General features: G+C 38.4%; 2 protein-coding genes across 2 annotated transcripts in view; both read left to right on the top strand.

Moving 5' to 3' along the window:
- Nucleotides 1–2,409, top strand: part of LOC140945670 (EF-hand domain-containing protein 1-like) — a 46,797-nt gene extending 44,388 nt beyond the window's left edge. The window contains exon 10 of the transcript XR_012166734.1: nucleotides 2,400–2,409. The gene's annotated coding sequence lies outside the window, so the exon portion shown is untranslated. The remainder of the gene's footprint in view (nucleotides 1–2,399) is intronic.
- Nucleotides 1–18,090, top strand: part of LOC140945672 (gamma-1-syntrophin-like) — a 32,314-nt gene extending 14,224 nt beyond the window's left edge. Inside the window, exons 10-21 of the mRNA XM_073394695.1 lie at nucleotides 3,051–3,119; nucleotides 3,563–3,633; nucleotides 4,449–4,567; nucleotides 5,154–5,283; nucleotides 10,742–10,780; nucleotides 11,589–11,705; nucleotides 12,498–12,569; nucleotides 12,688–12,766; nucleotides 13,477–13,550; nucleotides 14,101–14,193; nucleotides 15,029–15,139; nucleotides 15,914–18,090. Coding sequence (XP_073250796.1) covers nucleotides 3,051–3,119; nucleotides 3,563–3,633; nucleotides 4,449–4,567; nucleotides 5,154–5,283; nucleotides 10,742–10,780; nucleotides 11,589–11,705; nucleotides 12,498–12,569; nucleotides 12,688–12,766; nucleotides 13,477–13,550; nucleotides 14,101–14,193; nucleotides 15,029–15,139; nucleotides 15,914–16,021 — 1,082 coding nt within the window. The 3' untranslated portion in view covers nucleotides 16,022–18,090. The remainder of the gene's footprint in view (nucleotides 1–3,050; nucleotides 3,120–3,562; nucleotides 3,634–4,448; nucleotides 4,568–5,153; nucleotides 5,284–10,741; nucleotides 10,781–11,588; nucleotides 11,706–12,497; nucleotides 12,570–12,687; nucleotides 12,767–13,476; nucleotides 13,551–14,100; nucleotides 14,194–15,028; nucleotides 15,140–15,913) is intronic.
- Nucleotides 18,091–19,526: the final 1,436 nt, after the last annotated feature.

The following is a 19,526-nucleotide window of genomic DNA, read 5'->3' as shown; positions in this document are numbered from 1 at the left end:
TTGAAAACCCTGAAAAAATCATTGACCTAGCTTTTAAGTCCACTGAATGACCAAAATCAACAGGTTGTGAGAATTAATATGATGATCTGATTTCAGATGTCTGATGTCAGACGTCTGATTTCAGGTGTCTGTTTTCAGACGTCTGATCTCAGGTGTTTGATATCAGACGTCTGATGTCAAGTTCTGTTATCAGACATCTGATTTCAGATTTCTGATATCAGACGTCTGATGTCAGGTGGCTGATTTCAGACCTCTGTTGTCAGACGTCTGATTTCAGGTGTTTGATATCAGACGTCTAATGTCTGGGTTTGTTATCAAATGTCTGATGTCAGGTGTCTGTTGTCAGATGTCTAATGTCAGACGTCTGATTTCAGGTGTTTGATATCAGACGTCTGATATCAGGTGTCTGTTGTCAGACGTTTGATTTTAGATGTCTGATGTTTGACGTCTGATTTCAGGTGTCTGTCTTCAGATGTCTGTTGTCAGATGTCTGATCTCAGGTGTTTGATATCAGATGTCTGATGTCAGGTTCTGTTATCAGACGTCTGATGTCAGGTTCTGTTATCAGACAGCTGATGTCAGGAATCTGTTGTCAGACATCTAATTTCAGATGTCTCATGTCAGACGTCTGATTCCAGGTGTTTGATATCAGACGTCTGATGTCAGGTGTTTGATATCAGACGTCTGATGGTGTCAGACGTTTGATTTTAAATGTCTGATGTCAGATGTCTGATTTCAGACAACTAATTTTAATTGTCTGAATCAGATATAGGTTGTCAGACGTCTGATGGCTGATGTCAGCTGTCTGATGTCAGCTGTCTGATGTCAGACGTCTGTTTTCAGACGTCAAATTTCAGATGTCTGATGTCAGACGTCTGATGTCAGGTGTCTGACAACAGACACCTGACATCAGAAGTCTGATAACAGAACTGTCTGTTGTCAAATGTCTGATTTCACATGTCTGATGTCAGACGTCTGATTTCAGGTGTCTGTTTTCAGACATCTGATGTCAAGTTCTGTTATCAGACGTGTGATGTCAGGTGTCTGATATCAGTTGTCTGATGTCAGGTTTTGTTATCAGACGTCTGATGTCAGGTGTCTGTTATCAGATGTCTGATGTCAGGTGTCTGATATCAGACGTCTTATGTCAGATGTCGGAATTCAGATGTCTGATTTCAGGCGTTTGATATCAGACGTCTGAGATCAGGTGTCTGTTGTCAGAAGTCTGATTTTAGATGTCTGTTCTCAGACGTCTAAATTTTAGATGTGTTATCTCAGACGTCTGATCTCAGGTGTTTGATATCAGACGTCTGATGTCAAGTTCTGTCATTAGACGTCTGATGTCAGGTGTCCAATATCAGTTGTCTGATGTCAGGTTCTGTTATCAGATATGTGATGTCAGATGTCTGTTGTCAGACGTCTGATTTCAGATGTCTGGTGTCAGACGTCTGATTTCAGGTGTTTGATATCAGACATCTGATGTAAGGTGTGTATTATCAGACGTCTGATGTCAAGTTCTGTTATCAGACGTCTGATGTCAGATGTCTGTTTTGAGACATCTGTTGTCAGATGTCTGATTTCATTTGTTTGATATCAGACGTCTGATATCAGGTGTCTGTTGTCAGACGTCTGATTTTAGATGTCTGATGTCAGACGTCTGATTTTAGATGTGTTATGTCAGACATCTGATTTCAGGTGTCTGTTCTTAGACTTCTGATTTCAGGTGACTGATTTCAGACGTCTGTTGTCAGACTACTGATTTCAGGTGTTTGAAATCAGACGTCTGATATCAGGTCAGATTGTCAGACGTCTGATTTTAGATGTCTGATGTCAGACCTCTGATTTCAGATGCCTAATTTTAAATGTCTGAATCGGATGTAGGTTGTCAGACGTCTGATGTAAGATGTCTGATGTCAGGTGTCTGATGTCAGACGTCTGATGTCAGGTGTCTGATGTCAGACGTCTGATCTCAGGTGTCTCATTTCAGATGTTTGATGTCAGACGTCTGATGTCAGGTGTTTGATTTCAGATGTGTGTTGTCAGACATCTGTTGTCAGATGTCTGATTTGAGGTGTTTGACATCAGACGTTTGATGTCAGGTTGTGTTGTCAGATGTCTGATGTCAGATGACTGATTTTAGATGTCTGGTTTTAGTTGTCTGATGTCAGATGTGTGATGTCAGTTGTCAGACGTCTGATTTCAGTCACCTAATTTTAAATGTCAGAATCAGATGCAGGTTGTCAGATGTCTGATTTCAGATGTCTAATGTCAGATGTCTGATGTCAGCTTTCTGATGTCAGAGGTCTGATGCCAGACGTCTGATGTCAGGTGTCTGATATAGATAGATAGATCTTCGATGATCTTCGATGCCTATTTAGGCGCAGTTGAATATTTTTACAGAAACTGCATGGTGCAAATTTTTAAAAATAATAATAATGATAATGAACACCCTGAGACTTGTAGGAAATGCGTTGAGATCAATCGGGAGGATTTATATGTTGCTATTGTGACTTAGGGGGCTCTGATCCTATCCCTCTGCAAGTCCCTCTCCTTGGGTTTTTCACTGAGACGTGAGGCCTGTACACACTAACTTGCACATTAACATGTATCATACTATCACCTGGTACAATCAGACCAAGGCTAATAATACAATTAATAATAGTGCTCAGGATAACTAAGGCTTTATTAATTTTTGCATTTTACAGAATTAAAAATGCTGAAATGGAATCCCAGCTATTCAAATAATTATTCTGCAAGAAAATTGAATTTCTTTACAAAAAATTGGGACTTCCAAGATTTTGGGGTGAAAAGTGCAATGTGTGGTGTATGACTGTTGCATGCTTTTACTATGCACGATGAATAGGCAAACTTAAATGTAAGAGAAGGTCCAATTATCTCTTCCTTAAGCTTCCAGTGCATAATGAACTTGAGCATGATGTATGCAACCATTTTTGTGGTTCCTATGTGACCCTGGTAAATGTCCATTGCATTGTGGCTTCTTTTTTGCCAATCTACTTACATCTGAGTCAAAAATGCCTTTTTTGTTTTAGATGCCGATACGACCGTTACGTCTGGTACTGCAACAGAAGCAACCCCATCAGCAGCTACATCTAAACAAGGTAAGCATTAAATTGCTTAAAGGATATGTCTCTGAAAGGCTGAGATTGGTGCAAAAAAAACTCTTGTATGCCAGTGCCTCATTTGTAAATTTTCAGTATACCCCTAAACTATGGCTTGAATTGCAGCACTCAGTGTATTTGTTGTTATGAGATAAGTGTCATCTACTTGGATTTAAAAAATACACAAAGAAAGAATGTTCCAAGCATTGAATGAAGGGGTGGTAAATCAGGACTTTGTGGAAGGGACACTATTTTATGCCTCAAATGTGGAGATCTTTCAATGATCTTTTTGTGATGAGCAATTAAGACAAATCAATCAAATACCAAGCATTAAATGGCAATCAAAAGACATCTAAGTGTTGTCATATATATATACAGCAGCACTATTGGTAATCCTTATGTGGGTGTATGATGTCATGCAATTCATTTTTACATGATTACAGCAAATGGAATTGTTAGAGGTATTGATGAGTCTTCAAGTGATGCTGAATTTAAAGAAAGTAGTAGTCAAAAGGTAATTTTTTTTCAAGATCATCTGAGCTTGAAACTGCAATAAGTGTTTTAATTTTTAAATTTTATGTTATGGATGTTTGACATCAGATTTTTTCGCTGTTGTTTGAACTGAAGAGCAGACCTTGAAGACAAGTTGCAATAATCTGAATGCATGTTATTTGTCATAAGTAATCTCGTCACAAACTAGTGTTTACAACTGTTTCAGATAACATATGACCTATGGTAGGATTTTGGGTTTTTCTGTGATGTCAATCAAAAATACAGCCCTTTATCTCCATAATTATAGTTTGCAAAAGCCTTCATCATGCTGGAGAAATTCTGAAGGGTAAGGGTAGAAACCAAACTGAAAGTCTTTTTGACAAGCAAGGATTGAATGCCATGGTAAAGGTTATGAATGACAAAAAACCAAACATCTTAAGCATGGCAGGGCTGTCACTAAGATTTCAAATTGTCAGGTATTTGCAATAAGTAAGTGGGGAAATTAATAGCTAAGGAGTTCTTTTGGTCTCATTTTCCTTTTCTTTCCTATGAAAATAGCCCAGGGTCATGCTCATTGTACCCCGGGGGAAATCCCCGGCCCCCAGCCCTTAGTGACAGCCCTGTTAAGAGTTTCTGACATTGCGGTGTGTGTTATCCAAAACTATGTCATTTTTTAATTTGGATTGATGTGACATCAGATGTTTTTTTACTGCTGTTTAAAAAGAGCAGACCTTGATGACTAGTTGCATAATGTGAGTGCATGCTCTTTGAACAATATATAATCGGATTTATACAAACTAGTGTGTGGTACCATGATGAATATTTCTATTCTCACAGTCTTCTGAAGTTGGAGAAACAGACTCCAACTCTTCTCTTCATAGCTGGTCAGACAACATTGTGCTTCCACTGACCTTTGCGTCAGTATCCAGATACAAGACAGGGGAGGATTCTCTTAGGTTAGCTAATGGAGATAATAGCTAGGCTGATTTAGCAATAGAACAGAAACGTCAGTTTACTATGGCACGCGCAACTGAAACAATTGGCTTGACCAATGGCAGAGCGGTAAATTGGGCACTGGAAGTCGCGCTTAGTCCTTTCTTCGCGCTTTCCCGTCGTCAACTGACATTCCCATTCTGTTGCTAAATCAGCCTAATGATGATGAAAAAGCAGAGATATGTGCATGAGTGACCAGGGGGCCTAATTATGGTGGTAATAATGACATGGCAGTAATGTAATATTTGTGTTGACTTTTATTAAGAATTTGTTGTTCCAGAAAACATCCTTACCCAGTACCCCATGGAGGGTATTTAGAAATGGGATGTGGAGGGGTTCTTAAAGGCCAAAATTTTTTTTACGGGAAAATATGAAGCTTAACTAGAATTTCCAAAAGAGTGGGGTTGTTCTTTGGGAAGAGTATAAAATATTTTTGGAAACAATGCAATTTAATTGTTCCAAAATTTAGATGTCTTAAAAGCAAGAAGTACTGTTTCATCTGATACATGCTGTTGTCTAAACTGGATCATATTTGCTATTTTGTTACAGGAACAATGCATTTGAGGTCAGTTCAATGGATGGTGGAGCCTCAGTAGTTCTTTACAGTGAAAATAAAGGAGAACTGTTGTCATGGTATTCCGCCATCAAGGATAGAGTAGTCATGCTTCTTGAACAGTCAGTAAGTGACTCATAAATTGATTACTAGCCACGGGGTACTCAAGTAATTTTTGGGTGGGGGTGTGCCGCTGGGACCCTGGAACCCTTAGCCTATACCAGACCTAGGGTGCTTTCCATTTGTCAGAACTGACTGAGCAGACCATTCCCGTCTTAATAAGAATTTCGCTTTTAATCAAAACTATCCAGCCAGATCAGTCAAATCCTAAACAGTGTACGGGAAGAAGGTGGTTTTTCAGCAAAAACCCTTGGAAAAAGCCAATTTCATTTGCTAACTGACTGGTCTGGTATTTGTCCGGCCGGCCAGTTCTGACAAATGGAAAGCGCCCCTAGTTCAGCTGAATTTTGCTAACCTGTACTAGACTAAACTCCCCAAGTCCAGCCCTATCTTAGAGTAGCTTTCAGGCTGAGTTGCCTAAATTTAAACTTGTCTTTTTGATTTGTTGTATTATTGAGTGGTTATTCCCGGTTTCCCTAGTCTAGACTAAAATCTTCAACCAACTGATCAGTTTCCCGGGAAATGATACCCTATTATAGACCTTAACTCTCCTGATCATATACCCTATCCCAGAGTAAACTGCTTGAAAACCATACCCTTCACAGTGGCACATACCTATATTAATATATAACCCATATATGGCAGTACCCCTCCTGGCGCAGGATTAGTGGTTGAAGTAAGTTGTTCTGGTGAATTACAGTGTGGAACCTGGCCTTATGACCACCTCGTTTATAAGACCGTATTCTTTCGACCCAAACGTAAAAAACACTGAGTCATTTGTTTATTTTGAAGAACCGTTAATGCGACCACCTTGTTATTTCAAACAGGATTTTATGGCCCAACTATGGTTACATTAACGGGGTTCCACTGTACTACTCTGCTAAGCTAGACCAGGTCTGACAACTGTAAAACACTATATAACACTAAAGTCATGCAGGGCTCCCCTAAAGTTGTTTAACAAGACACATTATTTTAAATAACATAGTCTGTGACAGTTACTCAAAGAGTTTCAGATTAAATGGGTTGAAAATTTTGTTTCATTTAATCTAACTGAAGAAGGTTATTCTGGATAATTATACGTTTCTGGGAAACTGCCCACCTACCCCTCCCTTAAGGTGGCTCCGTAATTAATACAAGAGCATTTTGCTGTGACAAATTTTCCGTCATAACTTTTTGGTTCTTAATGCGATGCCTGCGAAACTTTGCAAAGAACAACAGATACCATTCGGCAATAATACGGAATATTCCGATTTCATTTATGGTAAATATTCCTTGAGAAATTAGCGCTTAAAAGGACCCTAATGTTCAAAGAAAATCGCGTCTAGTAAAAAATTTTGCTGATATTTTTTACTGAAATTTCTGGTATCGGCTTTAATTGATAAAATAAATTTGCCAGAGGAATTTCAGAAAAATCGTTGGAGCAGAAGTCCGTAACTAAAAGTCGCTCAAAATTCAGCTGTGAAATTGAGCTAAATTGTTTTTGGAATTTCAAAAATAAATTACTATCAGGTAGAAGGAGCCACCAGTTTGAATTTTCGGGACAAGTAAATTCAATGTTTGCTAATCCTGCAAACAAAAGGCGATTGCCTATCGTTCTATTCTTTAAAAGGTACTTTTTAGTTTTAGAAGCACTATAAATTGCTCCAAACCTTGCTCTGAAGTAGAATGACTTGTTCTTCGACATTTTTAAAATATCCCTTTGCAGTTTTGGCTCAAACTCCTGCTGCATACATTTTGATGTATTGCAATGCATTTTCAACGACTTTTACTGCTGTTCGTTGCTTCCAACTCAGGAAAAAAGTATTGAGATTGGACGCTACCTCGTATCAGAGCTCAGAGAGAACTGTCCTGCACCTTTGTTTATGACTACAAAATGAGCACGAGCGGCAGTTCTGCGAGGAATTCGCACCTCACCCAGGGGGGACGAACGACAATGATGACCATGCCTGTGAACCGAATAACATCACAGTGCAAAATAAAATTATCGCAAAAATACTGCCCGTGAATAAATTTACAACTCTGAAATTTTTGTCACTTCTTCCTTCAATGAATGGGTATTTTTTTTCTTGATTATTATGTTTTGCTCTGCAATACATGTTTATACAGATCGGTTCACAGACATGGGCATCATTGTCATTCGTCCCCCCTGGCTGAGGTGCGAATTCCTCGCAGAGCTGCCGCTCGTGCTCATTTTCTCGTCATAAACAAAGGTGCTGGACAGTTCTATCTGAGCTTCGATACAAGGTAGCTTACAATCCCAATACCTTTTTCCTGAATTGGAAACAACGTACAGCAGGAAAAGCCGTTGAGGATGCATTGCAATACATCAACATGTATGTAGCAGGAATTTGAAGCAAAACTGCCAAGGGATATTTTAAAAATGTCGAGGAACAAGTCATTCGACGTCAGAGCAAGGTTTGGAGTAATTTATAGTGCTTCTAAAACTGAAAAGTACCTTTTAAAGAATAGCACGATTGGCAATCGGCTTTTGTTTTCAGAATTAGCAAACATTGAATTCACTTGCCCGAAAATTCAAACTGGTGTCTCCTTCTTCCAGATAGTAATTTATATTTGAAATTCCAAAACAATTTCACAGCTGAATTTTGAGCGAGTTTTAGTTACGGACTTCTGCTCCAACGATTTTTCTGAAATTCCTCTGGCATATTTATTATATCAATTAAAGCCGATACCAGAAATTTCAGTAAAAAATATCAGCAAAATTTTTTACTAGACGCGATTTTCTTTGAACATTAGGGTCCTTTTAAGCGCTAATTTCTCAAGAAATATTTACAATCACTGAAATCGGAATATTCCGTATTATTGCCGAATGGTATCTGTTGTTCTTTGCAAAGTTGCGCAGCCATCGCGTTAAAATCGAAAAAGTTATGACAGAAAATTTGTCACAGCTAAATGCTCTTGTATTAATTACGGAGCCACCTTAAGGTGACTCGACCCAGTTTTTTTTTTGGGGGGGGGGGGGTACCATCCTACTTTGAAGCTCTCTGGTATCCCCACCTTTACTTTTATCGTAAGTCTTACACATAGAATGGATAACATATAGATCAATCTACAATATAACATAAAATTTTTGGCGATCGGAGTAAATGCCACGTGGTTATAATGCCACGCCCCTTTGAGGTCTGAGTCGAAAATCGGCTGTTGCCGGCATTTTTTTGTGAAAATCTCTCGGCTACACATAGTGCGCATTAGTGCCTTGCGCTGAACAGAGTTTCACCAAAACCGCAAAGACCCAATTCGAGAAATTTAGCGGTTTCCAAATTTAGGTCATAATTTATGCGAAAATGATAAGCAAACTTTACACGGATTATATATAATAAACTATGAGATTCTTCTCTTTATATTGGGCATCGTTATAACAGATGGGTCCTTGCAAGTCAGCAAAACGCTTTACAGCCTTGTAAATGCGCGCGATTTCGAGCAAAGCAAACATATAGAAATTATAGTTTTCGCTATTTGTTGACGTTTGTCAGCGTTTAAGAGTCCTTTTCACGAAAAAAGCATTTTCTTAAAAATTCGTAGTTTTTTTTCCTTCAAATTTTTTCAGGGCCACAATTGATTAACTAACTACCCGCACTCTGAATTTCATGGTCATTGAAAAACTGTGACATTATCTTCTATAAGCCCAATCTTGAGTAAACATTGAAGATTTTTAGCGTTTTTGGCTGAGTTTGTGCTTTGGGAGTTGTCTATTGTTTCTAGTCTGTCATGATACAGCATTCTTGTTCAGCACGCGTGCAATGACCGCGCTTGGCTGACTTCCGAATGCTCGCCGAGATATTATGATTTTGGTGCAGTGAGACAGGCCATCGCGTGATACATAGAGGTTTAACTAACAATTTTTAATCAATTCTCGTGCTTCTTGTGTCTTTGCAAAAAAATCAAGAAGTGCTACACACTAAGTCTACTTACTATTACAAAAATGTCATTTTTTCATAGGTTTAATGCAAGCCAATATTTAAACCAACTCGTGACGGGAATATCTCGGTGAGCGTTCGGAAGTCAGCCAAGCATGGTCATTGCACGCGTGCTGAACAAGAATGCTGTATAATGACAGACTAGAAACAATAGACAACTCCCAAAGCACAAACTCAGCCAAAACGCTAAAAATCATCATTGTTTACTCAAGTTTGAGCTTATAGAAGATAATGTCACAGTTTTTCAATGACCATGAAATTCAAAGTCGGGGTAGTTAGTTAATCAATTGTGGCCCTGAAAAAAATTGAAGGAAAAAAAACTACGAATTTTTAAGAAAATGCTTTTTTCGTGAGAAGGACTCTTAAACGCTGACAAACGTCAACAAATAGCGAAAACTATAATTTCTATATGTTTGCTTTGCTCGAAATCGCGCGCATTTACAAGGCCCTAAAGCGTTTTGCTGACTTGCAAGGACCCATCTGTTATAACGATGCCCAAAATAAAGGGATGAATCTCTTGGTTTATTAGATATAATCCGCGTAAAGTTTGCTTATCATTTTCGCATAAATTATGACCTAAATTTGGAAACCGCTGAATTTCTCGAATTGGGTCTTTGCGATTTTGGTGAAACTCTGTTCAGCGCAAGGCACCAATGCGCACTATGTGTAGCCGAGAGATTTTCACGAAAAAATGCCGGCAACAGCAGATTTTCGACTCAGACCTCAAAGGGGCGTGGCATTATAACAACGTGACATTTACTCCGATCGCCAAAAATTTTATGTTATATTGTAGATTGATCTATATGTTATCCATTCTATGTGTTAGACTTACGATAAAAGTAAAGGTGGGTATACCAGAGAACTTCAAAGTAGGATGGTACCCCCCCAAAAAAACTGGGTCGAGTCACATTAAGCCAACATCAACACTTACTTCTCACTTAGGGCAAAATGTTGGCTTAGGGGAGGGGTAGGTGGGCAGTTTACCAGAAACAATTATTCTTTTGCATACAGTCAACTCTCATAAGAGCTATAAGATGGTTACGCTCAAAAACTGACATCTGGAGGTAGTCCCTTTCTCCAGTCATTTTCTTTGAATCTCTGTGCAGCAGACACCTGTTGAATATGGAAACTTAGAATTGGAGGTTCTTTCGTCCTCTTTTGTCCTGTTCTTTGACTGTAATCTGTCTTTCTCTCTCTTTGTGGCCAAGGTGTGGAATGAGATACACTGTCACATCTGACATCTCCCCAAGAATAAGTTCAAAAAAACACTCCGCTCCGAACACTTGAGCCCATGATACAGTTATGTGACACTGGTCAGCAGATACCTTTTTGATAGCTGTCAATTGACCATAACACAGATGTCCATAAGGATGACCACTATCAAGTTAAACACAGATTGTATATGCCTTGGACACCTAGCTAGTAATGCCAGGTCATTACAAGAAAATCTTGCCCATTTAGCAGCCAATCACAGTGAGTGTGCCATTGTAGCCATATAATAATTGTGTTGTATTGTTTCTTTGTTTTAGATGAATCTCTCAAATTCGTCATTGCCAGTTTCTGAGCAGGTCAGTCATTTGCACTGTTATTGTGTTGCAAAAAATTATAACTAAGCTAGAACTGGAAGAAACACTAACTGCCAGAAGAACCATACATGTCCACCTGTCATCTCGCTCACCTGGACCCACCTTTTGTATGACTGCTGCCCCTGGTTTGTGTAAAAAATTGAGTACCAGAATTCAGAGTAGTAGGTCTATTTCGGCCAGACCAACACTAAGAGTGTTCAAATAACTGAGGAGTAGATATTACTTAATTGTTTCATCTCTGCACGTAGTTAGATCATCACCATCCTACAGCACTTTCACTCATCTGGCTCTTGTGCCTTGTAAATGATTCTTATCCCTTTAAATCCAGAGTGACAAACATTAATTTTCTCCATCATGATGATCACGATCACCAAAGGGGAAATTCTTTGATCCTGTAACAAATTCTTTTAAATAATTGTTCAAGGAAATGTATGGGCAGCATTGTGGAGAAAATTCTTGATGTACACCAGCCTTAGAGCTGAATGGGCTACGCTGTGTAAACAAAGTTTTGCTTACTTACAATTAGTTTTCCTAATACTAATCCGCTGGATTGTGATTTATCCAGTGGATAGCTCTATCCAACGTTTGAACAACTGGGGTCTGGTTAAATCAACAAAATTTCTTGTCCTAGAAAAAAATGAGCGGTTGACACATGACCACAGGCAACATTGCTTGTAACAATTTGACGCATTTTTGCAACCCTTTATACATGCTTTCACTGTTAAAGGAAGTGGATTTCCCACTGCAGTTTTAATTAAATGATATTAATGTTTTGTTGTCTTTATTTCAGGTTGTATATATGGGCTGGGTATGGGAAAGAATGAAATCTACAAACCACTGGAACGTCTGGAAAAGAAAGTTTCTAACACTCAAAGGCTCAGAGCTTCAGATATTCAATATGCCACCAGTAAGTACATGTAAATTGTATTGATTTGATGTCTAAATGTTTACAGTTGAACCTCCATTAACCCTTCCATCCTTTAAGACCTAAGAGTTATCAGCATCAAATTTCTCTTTGTAGTATCAATGCTTTGTGAAACAGTGGTCGTGAGAATTATGGACATGATCAGACAAGATGAATTTGCTTGATATTTTATCAACTTCTCCCCACTACGTCTGTAGGAAATGAATAAAAGCAACAAATGAGAATTCAAATTTTGATCTTGGGGTTTAAAGGGTTAAGTCCCAAGAGTGGCAAACAGCCGGGGGTGGGAGGTACTCCCTCTGGAATAGTGGAGTTGTGAACCAACATGGCCGCCTTTTAACAGCTGCAATTGTAGTCCTGTTTGGTCCTTGTCTCCCCTTTACAAAAACATCCAAACATATGTAAAGGTATTTTGTTCACGTTGCTTGCCAATATAATGAAACACTGACCAAAAAAACCCTTTTTTGCTTCAAATTGTTGCTAGTCACTTCTGTGAGATATAACGCTCACCTCCCTCTCCCCTCCCCTCCATTCAAAGCTGTTTCTCCAGGTTTGAGCATGGTCTTGTTTGAGGTGGGGGGGTACACAAGCACATGATCATGAACAGGCCATTTAAGCCCAAATAAGGTTAATTGTGTCATTATTTTTTAGCAATGGTTGTAACATCCGAAACGTGTCTGAGTTATGAATGGGAAAGAAATGTGACCTTTCGAACGTTTCACCTTTTTTACTTGTTAAAGTGGACAGGTTCACATGTTTCCAACCCCTTTTTAGGTTATTGCAAGAGATTGGCTCCAGAGTGAAATTTCATACAGTGTGATGGAATTAGTATGTCACACTTGCAGGGTAGGTAAAATAGTTTTCTGTGTTTTTTTGGCCAAGTAAATCACCAGAAAATTAGACCCGACAGGCGTAATTGTTTGTGTTAATTAGTCGTTAAAATACTTTATGAATCTCTTCACAGGATGATGAGATACTTGATAAACGAGAATTTTGCTTTTGCATTCAGTCCAGCTCTGGAGATAGCCATTACCTAGGCGTGGGTAAGTCAAAAGTCATGATTCAAGGAAGCTCCAAAGTTCCCCTCTTTTCCAGTTAATAGGCCCTTTGCATCTGGGGTCACGTGATCAAATCTTTCCTTAAAAAAAATCTACATCATGGGCTATTACTTAAAGAATGCCAGAGATGGAAAGAGCGTATCGAAAATACCAAAATGGCCAAGTTTGGGCCCCTGGGATTACAGAGTACTGTTATACAGCAGTTTGAACTTTCGGAAAATTCAGAGGATTTGTATGAAAAATGTTGCGTGAGAGCAAGGCCTTGCTCTCTAACAAATCTTCTTATTTTTCAAAAAATTCAGACTGTCATAAAATCTCATTCTTGAATGATGGGGGTCTCAAACTTGGCCTTTTTGATATTTTCGACATGCTTTTTCCACTTCTGAAATTTGCTAAGTTATAGCCCATAATTTTATGAAAAGTAGGTCACATTATGGCTTAGCTGCAAAGGGCCTATTTCTAAGCACTCGCTTTGATTTAAGGATATAATGACCAGGTTAAGGCGGAAGGCAGTTTCTTTTGTTAAGAGGCAATATGCAGAACCCTAATAAGTAATGAACTGACAGAATGAAGACAATGCATTTATAGTTCAATTTTTTTCTTCATTTTAAGTCCTTGTGAAATAATGTAGCTTGTCGTATCAAAGCGTTTGGGTATAATGAGGGGGTGAACTTGCATCTATGCTTGGATTGCAGACACAGAGTCCGACTTGACCGAGATTGTAAATCGAGTTCAGAAGTCCACTCATGAAGCTGTCATACGAGTAGAGGTATAGAACAGAATTAAGGGACTTGTTTGTAATGTTAGTTATATTTACTACAATAGAGAGGAGAGGTGTGACGTCGCGTTACCATGGTAGCAAAATTTCTGTATCACAACAATAGGGAGTCGAGTTTTGCAACGGCAACGGAAAACAGCAAAAAAGCAGTAGGTTTAGATTGGCAAAAGAGCACGTGCATCACGCTTTTTTCTATATTTCTTAGCCGTTGTTGCACGACTGCGCCCGCTTTATGGAGTCGGTGAGCATAAGACAAAAATTTTCTTTTTCTTTTTCTAAACTTAGATACGGTCCTTTCAGATTCAACCCAGAAAATGTCGCCATCATTTGACAAATTAAATGAAATTAAATAAGATCGATGAAGTTGAAACAGTGCGAATCCACTTTTTAAGTGACGGTTTGACTTGTTGTCATCCAAAATTTTGCTACCATGGTAACGTGACGTAACGACTTCTCCTCTAATAACAAGCGACTTGAAATGTGCTTAGACTGCAACAAGTCTTCGAAACAGTTGTAATGTCAATTTTCTTTGTCTTTCCAGTCACGATCATTTCCCGGTAAATGGCGTGGTCAGAGTGTCAAGCTTGTGTTCGACCTAAAGAGAGGCTTAAGGCTCTACAGTTCTACAGACAGGGTTTGTATCTCTGTATGCCATTTCCTACAACTTATGCGAAATATTATAAATGGCTGTGTAGTAGGCAAAAAGGCTGTATAACTCTGAATATCGCCCGATATTCAAGGCATGATCGAGTTTTGGTCGATGCTCGACAACATAGGAGTTATACTTGACAAAGTTGCGGGACCCAATTTATTTTTCAAGTTGCAATTCGTTTTCTATCCTGACCGTCGTCGTCGTTGTTGTTGTTGTTGTTGTTTTTTTTGTAAGCCAAATACATGCTCTGACGGCTAACCCTTTAACGCTAAGAGTGATCAGAATGAAATGTCTCCTTGTAATATCAGTGCTTTATAAAACAGAGTGGTGATGAGAATTAAGGAGATGATCACACAAGATGGATTCAATCGATGCTTTATCAACTTCCTCCAAATACTTCTGTAGGAAATTTATACAGGCAACAATGAGAAGAGAAATTTTGATGTTAGGGTTTAAAGGGTTAAGTTATATGATTTAGAAGAGAAATTTTATAAAACTGAAACACTTTTTCAAGGTTTTCTTTGAGTTTTTAGGGTTTTAAAGTAATACCAAAAAATGTGACATAGAACCTTTAATTTGCGTACATAAAGGTGATGATCTTTCGTGTGTTAAAATGTTTAGACATTTACAGTCTTCTCGAATATGGACGAAAACATATCGTATCTGTTATGGGTTTTGGGAGTGGCTCGGGAAGATACCCGGCATCATACCCGCTGAATCACGAACCTGTACACCCCCATTGCGAAAGCCTGTTCATAGTAAAGCTGATAAGTAGTTCTGCAAGCAAAACAATAATATCGTATTCGCTCTCTTCTAGTCTCTACTATGGCAATACCGTTTTTCCTTTCTTCGCGGGTCGTCTGACGATGGTTATCATAAAATTGTGTTGTTATTTTCCTCATCTCCTGCTGGGCCTTTTGACAGACAGGTAAGGCTTTCTATTCTTTCTTTGCCCTTTCAATACAAAAGTGTAAAAAATCCAGAAACATAAGTACCCCTCTTTTAATGTGGCAAAATACTGAGAAGCAAAAAAGTGTGAAGGTAACAAAGGTGAAGCTTGGAAGTGCACTTAGCTTTTCTCTCTAGATAACTCCACTTATTTGATTAATTAGAAACAAATAATTCAAATAGAACTTAAGAGGATTATAAACTTCAACTGGCAGAAGGCAAGCGGTTTGTTATTTACAAACCTGGCGGAGGATTTGAACTTTAGACGACCGATAAACAAATCCAGCTAGTGGTCGGAGTGGAACTTAAACTCTGAACCGCCGGATCCAATCACATTACATGTTATCCACGTTTTACCACAGGTTCTCTGAACTTCTCGCAGACCTATTGTAGCACTTAGCGTGACTTCATGCCACCCAGTTACGCGTTTGAAGCAAATTTTTATGAATTAAAGTGATCCTCGAATTGCGCGCGTTCCTGTCGGTGACGTAACACGCGATCTTCTGGAAAATCATAGTGCGCTCATTTCTTGGGCGCCCTTTTAAACGAGACAAAGCACGGGGGGTAACTCACCTGTACGAGCTTGCCAAACGTTTGGAACTTTGAACGAAAAAGCATTTGATTTCACTAGTCCTTTTGAAAATGTTCTCGTGCTTATGTATAGCTTAGCAATGCACTTGGCGTACCTGAACTAGTGTTACTATGGCCCAGTGACTACAGCTGTAACAACAACCTTTTTTGCGTTTTATTTCAGGAGTTAGAGTTCACCAACATGCAGCAAGTCCTAACCGTGATGCATGCTTTCTATGCTGCGAAAGTTGCACAAGTTGACCCTTCCTTTTCTTTTGACAACAGCTTTTAACCATCCAACAACGGCAGATATTTAGTTTCCTTCTGTCAGTCTGTCAGTTGAACACAAGGCCCCGGTTGTTCAAACGTTGGATAGCGCTATCTACCGGATAAATCGCTATCCAATGGAAAAGTATTACGAAAACTAATTGCGTTATCCACTGAATAATGGTTTATCCAGTGGGTAGCGCTATCCACCTTTTGATAAACTGGGGCCACGCCTTACTTTGATAGCCGGAAAGGGTCTAAGAGTAACCTTAGAAGTTGGCTACTCATCGTTTGTTTTAAAAGGGTTTTGTCACTAGGATTGCTGTTTCAGGTCAATTCTGTGCTGAAGTTATTACTTAGTGCCTCTACCCCATACACAAAATGCTCCATTAGAGATGTGAAGAAGGTAAGAAGAAGATATCAAACAAACCTCATCAGAAAGCACTAACCATAATATTTTTTGGTGGTTTTTGCAGCAAAGGATTAAAACTTGAAAAAGTTGGCCCAACCTATTTAAGTTTCAATCCATCAGGGGCACCCAACGAGAATAGAGTTCAAAATCACTGAAACATAAATTGTTGATCATATTTTAGTATTTAAGCGGTAGATATAGGCATATTTTTGTCCCCTAAAAACTTTTCATCTGTTCGGATTTCCCAGCTGAAAGTCTAGTGATCCGAAAGTTATAGGAATCAAAAATTACCTTTTCGAAAATTTCAGCCCGAAAAAAGGCTCCCGAAAATTCTAGGTGACCATTTTAGCGTAAAAATACGTTAAAAATGGGCAATTATACCATTTTTTAGATGTTCGAAAATCCTAGGAGAGGCAGGCAAGAAAGAAATTTTACAACAAATGTTCCGAAAATTCTAGATCTCAAATCGTCTTCCGAACAGATATTTTCCAAAAAGTGACGTTGGGTGTCCCTGATCCATGTCCATGATTGCCGTTCTTTGCAATAGACGATAGGAGACAGATTCAATGCGTAAATATAGTCTTGGATGACGAAATTGGACCATTATTTTTTTTGGAATTTAATTGATGCCAAATACGTTTTAGCTTTTCAGAAAGGTAGCAAATAGCGTAAAAAGCCCTTTTAAAAACTTGCTCCTCGTGCAGGTTGAGTCATCAAAGGGGCACCTAGGAATCGCGAGGAACACTCAAAAAATGCAAAATAAATAAGCGGTTTATCGACTTCAAGACGCAGGTGGTTGTTTCCTTGATGAAACCTGGACTGTGAATCTGAAATACAGTAGAACCTCGATAACTCGAACTCGGATAACTCGAATTCCCCGCTAACTCGAACTAAATTTCCTTTCCCTTGATCAAAATTTCACTGAAATTTACCCCTATAACTCGAATTTTCTACTAACTCGAACCGTTCTGAGTTAGAGTTAGCTGTTTTGAGTTTTAAAAAATGGGTTACTGGGGTTCTACTGTATTCAGATGCGGCTGTGTAATATTCAGATTAGTAATATTTAAACCACTTAATTAGTTAATTTTTAAATAAGTGGACCAGAAAATTGATTTCCCGTTACGGAAATGGGTAGTTTCCCACATGCCCTTGTTAATTTTTCGCTTAAGTGTGCTGAGGGTAGCATCATTGTCTTTACGTCCTCACTTACGTTTTCCAGTTAAGCAGACTGAATTCATTGTAATTCAGTGTATTGATTTAACCTGTGTTAAATTACAAATCGGCCTTAAACTCTGTGAACATCTTTTCGAGTTTCAATTTTAATATTTGTTACCCTTCGGTTTCGCTTTGTTAAAAGCGATAAGGAATTTTACTACATTGTGTAAACTTCATAAGGTTTTCAATTAGTTTCAGGCCGATGGGATCTTATGCGAACCGTAGTAATGGGCCCTTTGCAGGTCGTCAGTCACATGATACAAAACCGCCATGCTGGGGCGCAGAAAAAGCTTTGGACAAGGCAAAGACTAGATGATGTGGTCTTTTTCTCTCTTGCCTCCGTGGCCATCATGGAGGTTTTCTACCCTGTGACTGAAAACCTCCAAAGGGCCTATTTTTAAAAGAATAGGACCCATAACATTGATTTAGGAAGCTTCTGCAACGGTCATTTATTTGAGCTATTTCCATTTATTAAGTGACTTGTTCGCATTTAGCGCAATTTTATTCCAAAATGTGTATAAATTTATTAATTTGAATAAAATATCTTTATATGAATAAAAAAATCCTGTTATTTTTAAGGTGCCTTTTAAAATTTAATTCATAACCTCTAGGTTTATAGTCACGTAACATCCTTGTGGCTGTTTGGACAAACGACTGAACTTGGTTACTAGCCAGTCTTTAGTATTTATGCTAAAAAGTTCTCCCTCTCTGCTTAGCTTAGAACCCCTTTCATAACCAGCTGGAACTTTCCAAATTTGAGAGATGTGTGCCGATATCCCCAAAGCTGAGACAAAAGGACGGCTGATGTACGGTACAACGCGCGGTATATCAGCCGTTTAGCCAGAACCGGAAAAATGGCGGGAGATCCCTTCATGCCCTGAAACGGCTCATGTTATGAAGACGGGAATGTCAACAAGGTAGAAACATGAAGCATGTTCTTATATTAAGTATACTTTAAATGAGTAAAGAAACAAGTTTTAGAGTACGTCTTTCGTTTGGTAGAAAAAGCTCTGCAGAGTTATCCGCCGTTTTTCAAACCTCCTCCCGTTTACACACTTGCAAAATCGGACTCTACCTTACTTTTGGTTAAAATTTTGCAAAATTTCCATTGTTCGTAAAAAAAATATATCAAGTTTTTTAATGATCGTAAGCATATTAGGTGTAGAAAAAGTGTTTAATGATGTACTTAATAGTAAGCAAACCATTTTACAAGAGAAAAATGGTAAAAAAATTGATCCTTTCCAAAGGGGTTAACCCATGGTTTTTGTCAAAAAATATAAATTTAGAAATTATTTCTTTCTTAGGAAAACAAGTCCAGAGAAAGTGTTTGATAATGTTCTATTTGGTGAAGGGCCATTCTAGTCGGTAAAAAAGTCGATTTGTTAAGGGTGAAAAAGTTGAAATTTTCCAAAGGGGTTAGCCCATGCTTCTTGTCGAAAATTAGAAATTTTGAAATTATTTCTCTTTTCGAAAAACAAGTTAGAGAAAGTGTTTTGTAATGTTCTATTTGGTAACAAAAGCCATTTTAGACGATAAAAATGTCGATTTGTCAATGGTGAAAAAGAGAATTTCTTTCTCTTTTAGGAAAATAAGTTGGAGAAAGTGTTGGCGATTTTTGATGATTGTAAGCATATTAGGTGTAGAAAAAGTGTTTAATGATGTACTTAATAGTAAACAAACCATTTTAGACGAGAAAAATGTACATTTGTAAATGGCCAAAATATTGACCCTTCCCAAAGGGGTTAAGCCATGGTTTTTGTCAAAAAATGGAAACTTAGAAATTATTTCTTTCTTAGGAAAACAAGTCTAGAGAAACCCCTTCCCAAAGTCTAGAAGTCTAGAAAAGAAGTCTAGAAGTCTAGAAGTCTAGAAAAACCCCTTCCCAAAGGGGTTAAGCCATGGT

This window comes from Porites lutea, chromosome 8 (genome assembly GCF_958299795.1).
Source record: "Porites lutea chromosome 8, jaPorLute2.1, whole genome shotgun sequence".
Taxonomy (NCBI): Eukaryota; Metazoa; Cnidaria; class Anthozoa; order Scleractinia; family Poritidae; genus Porites; species Porites lutea.
This window is presented reverse-complemented; position numbering and strand designations above follow the sequence as displayed.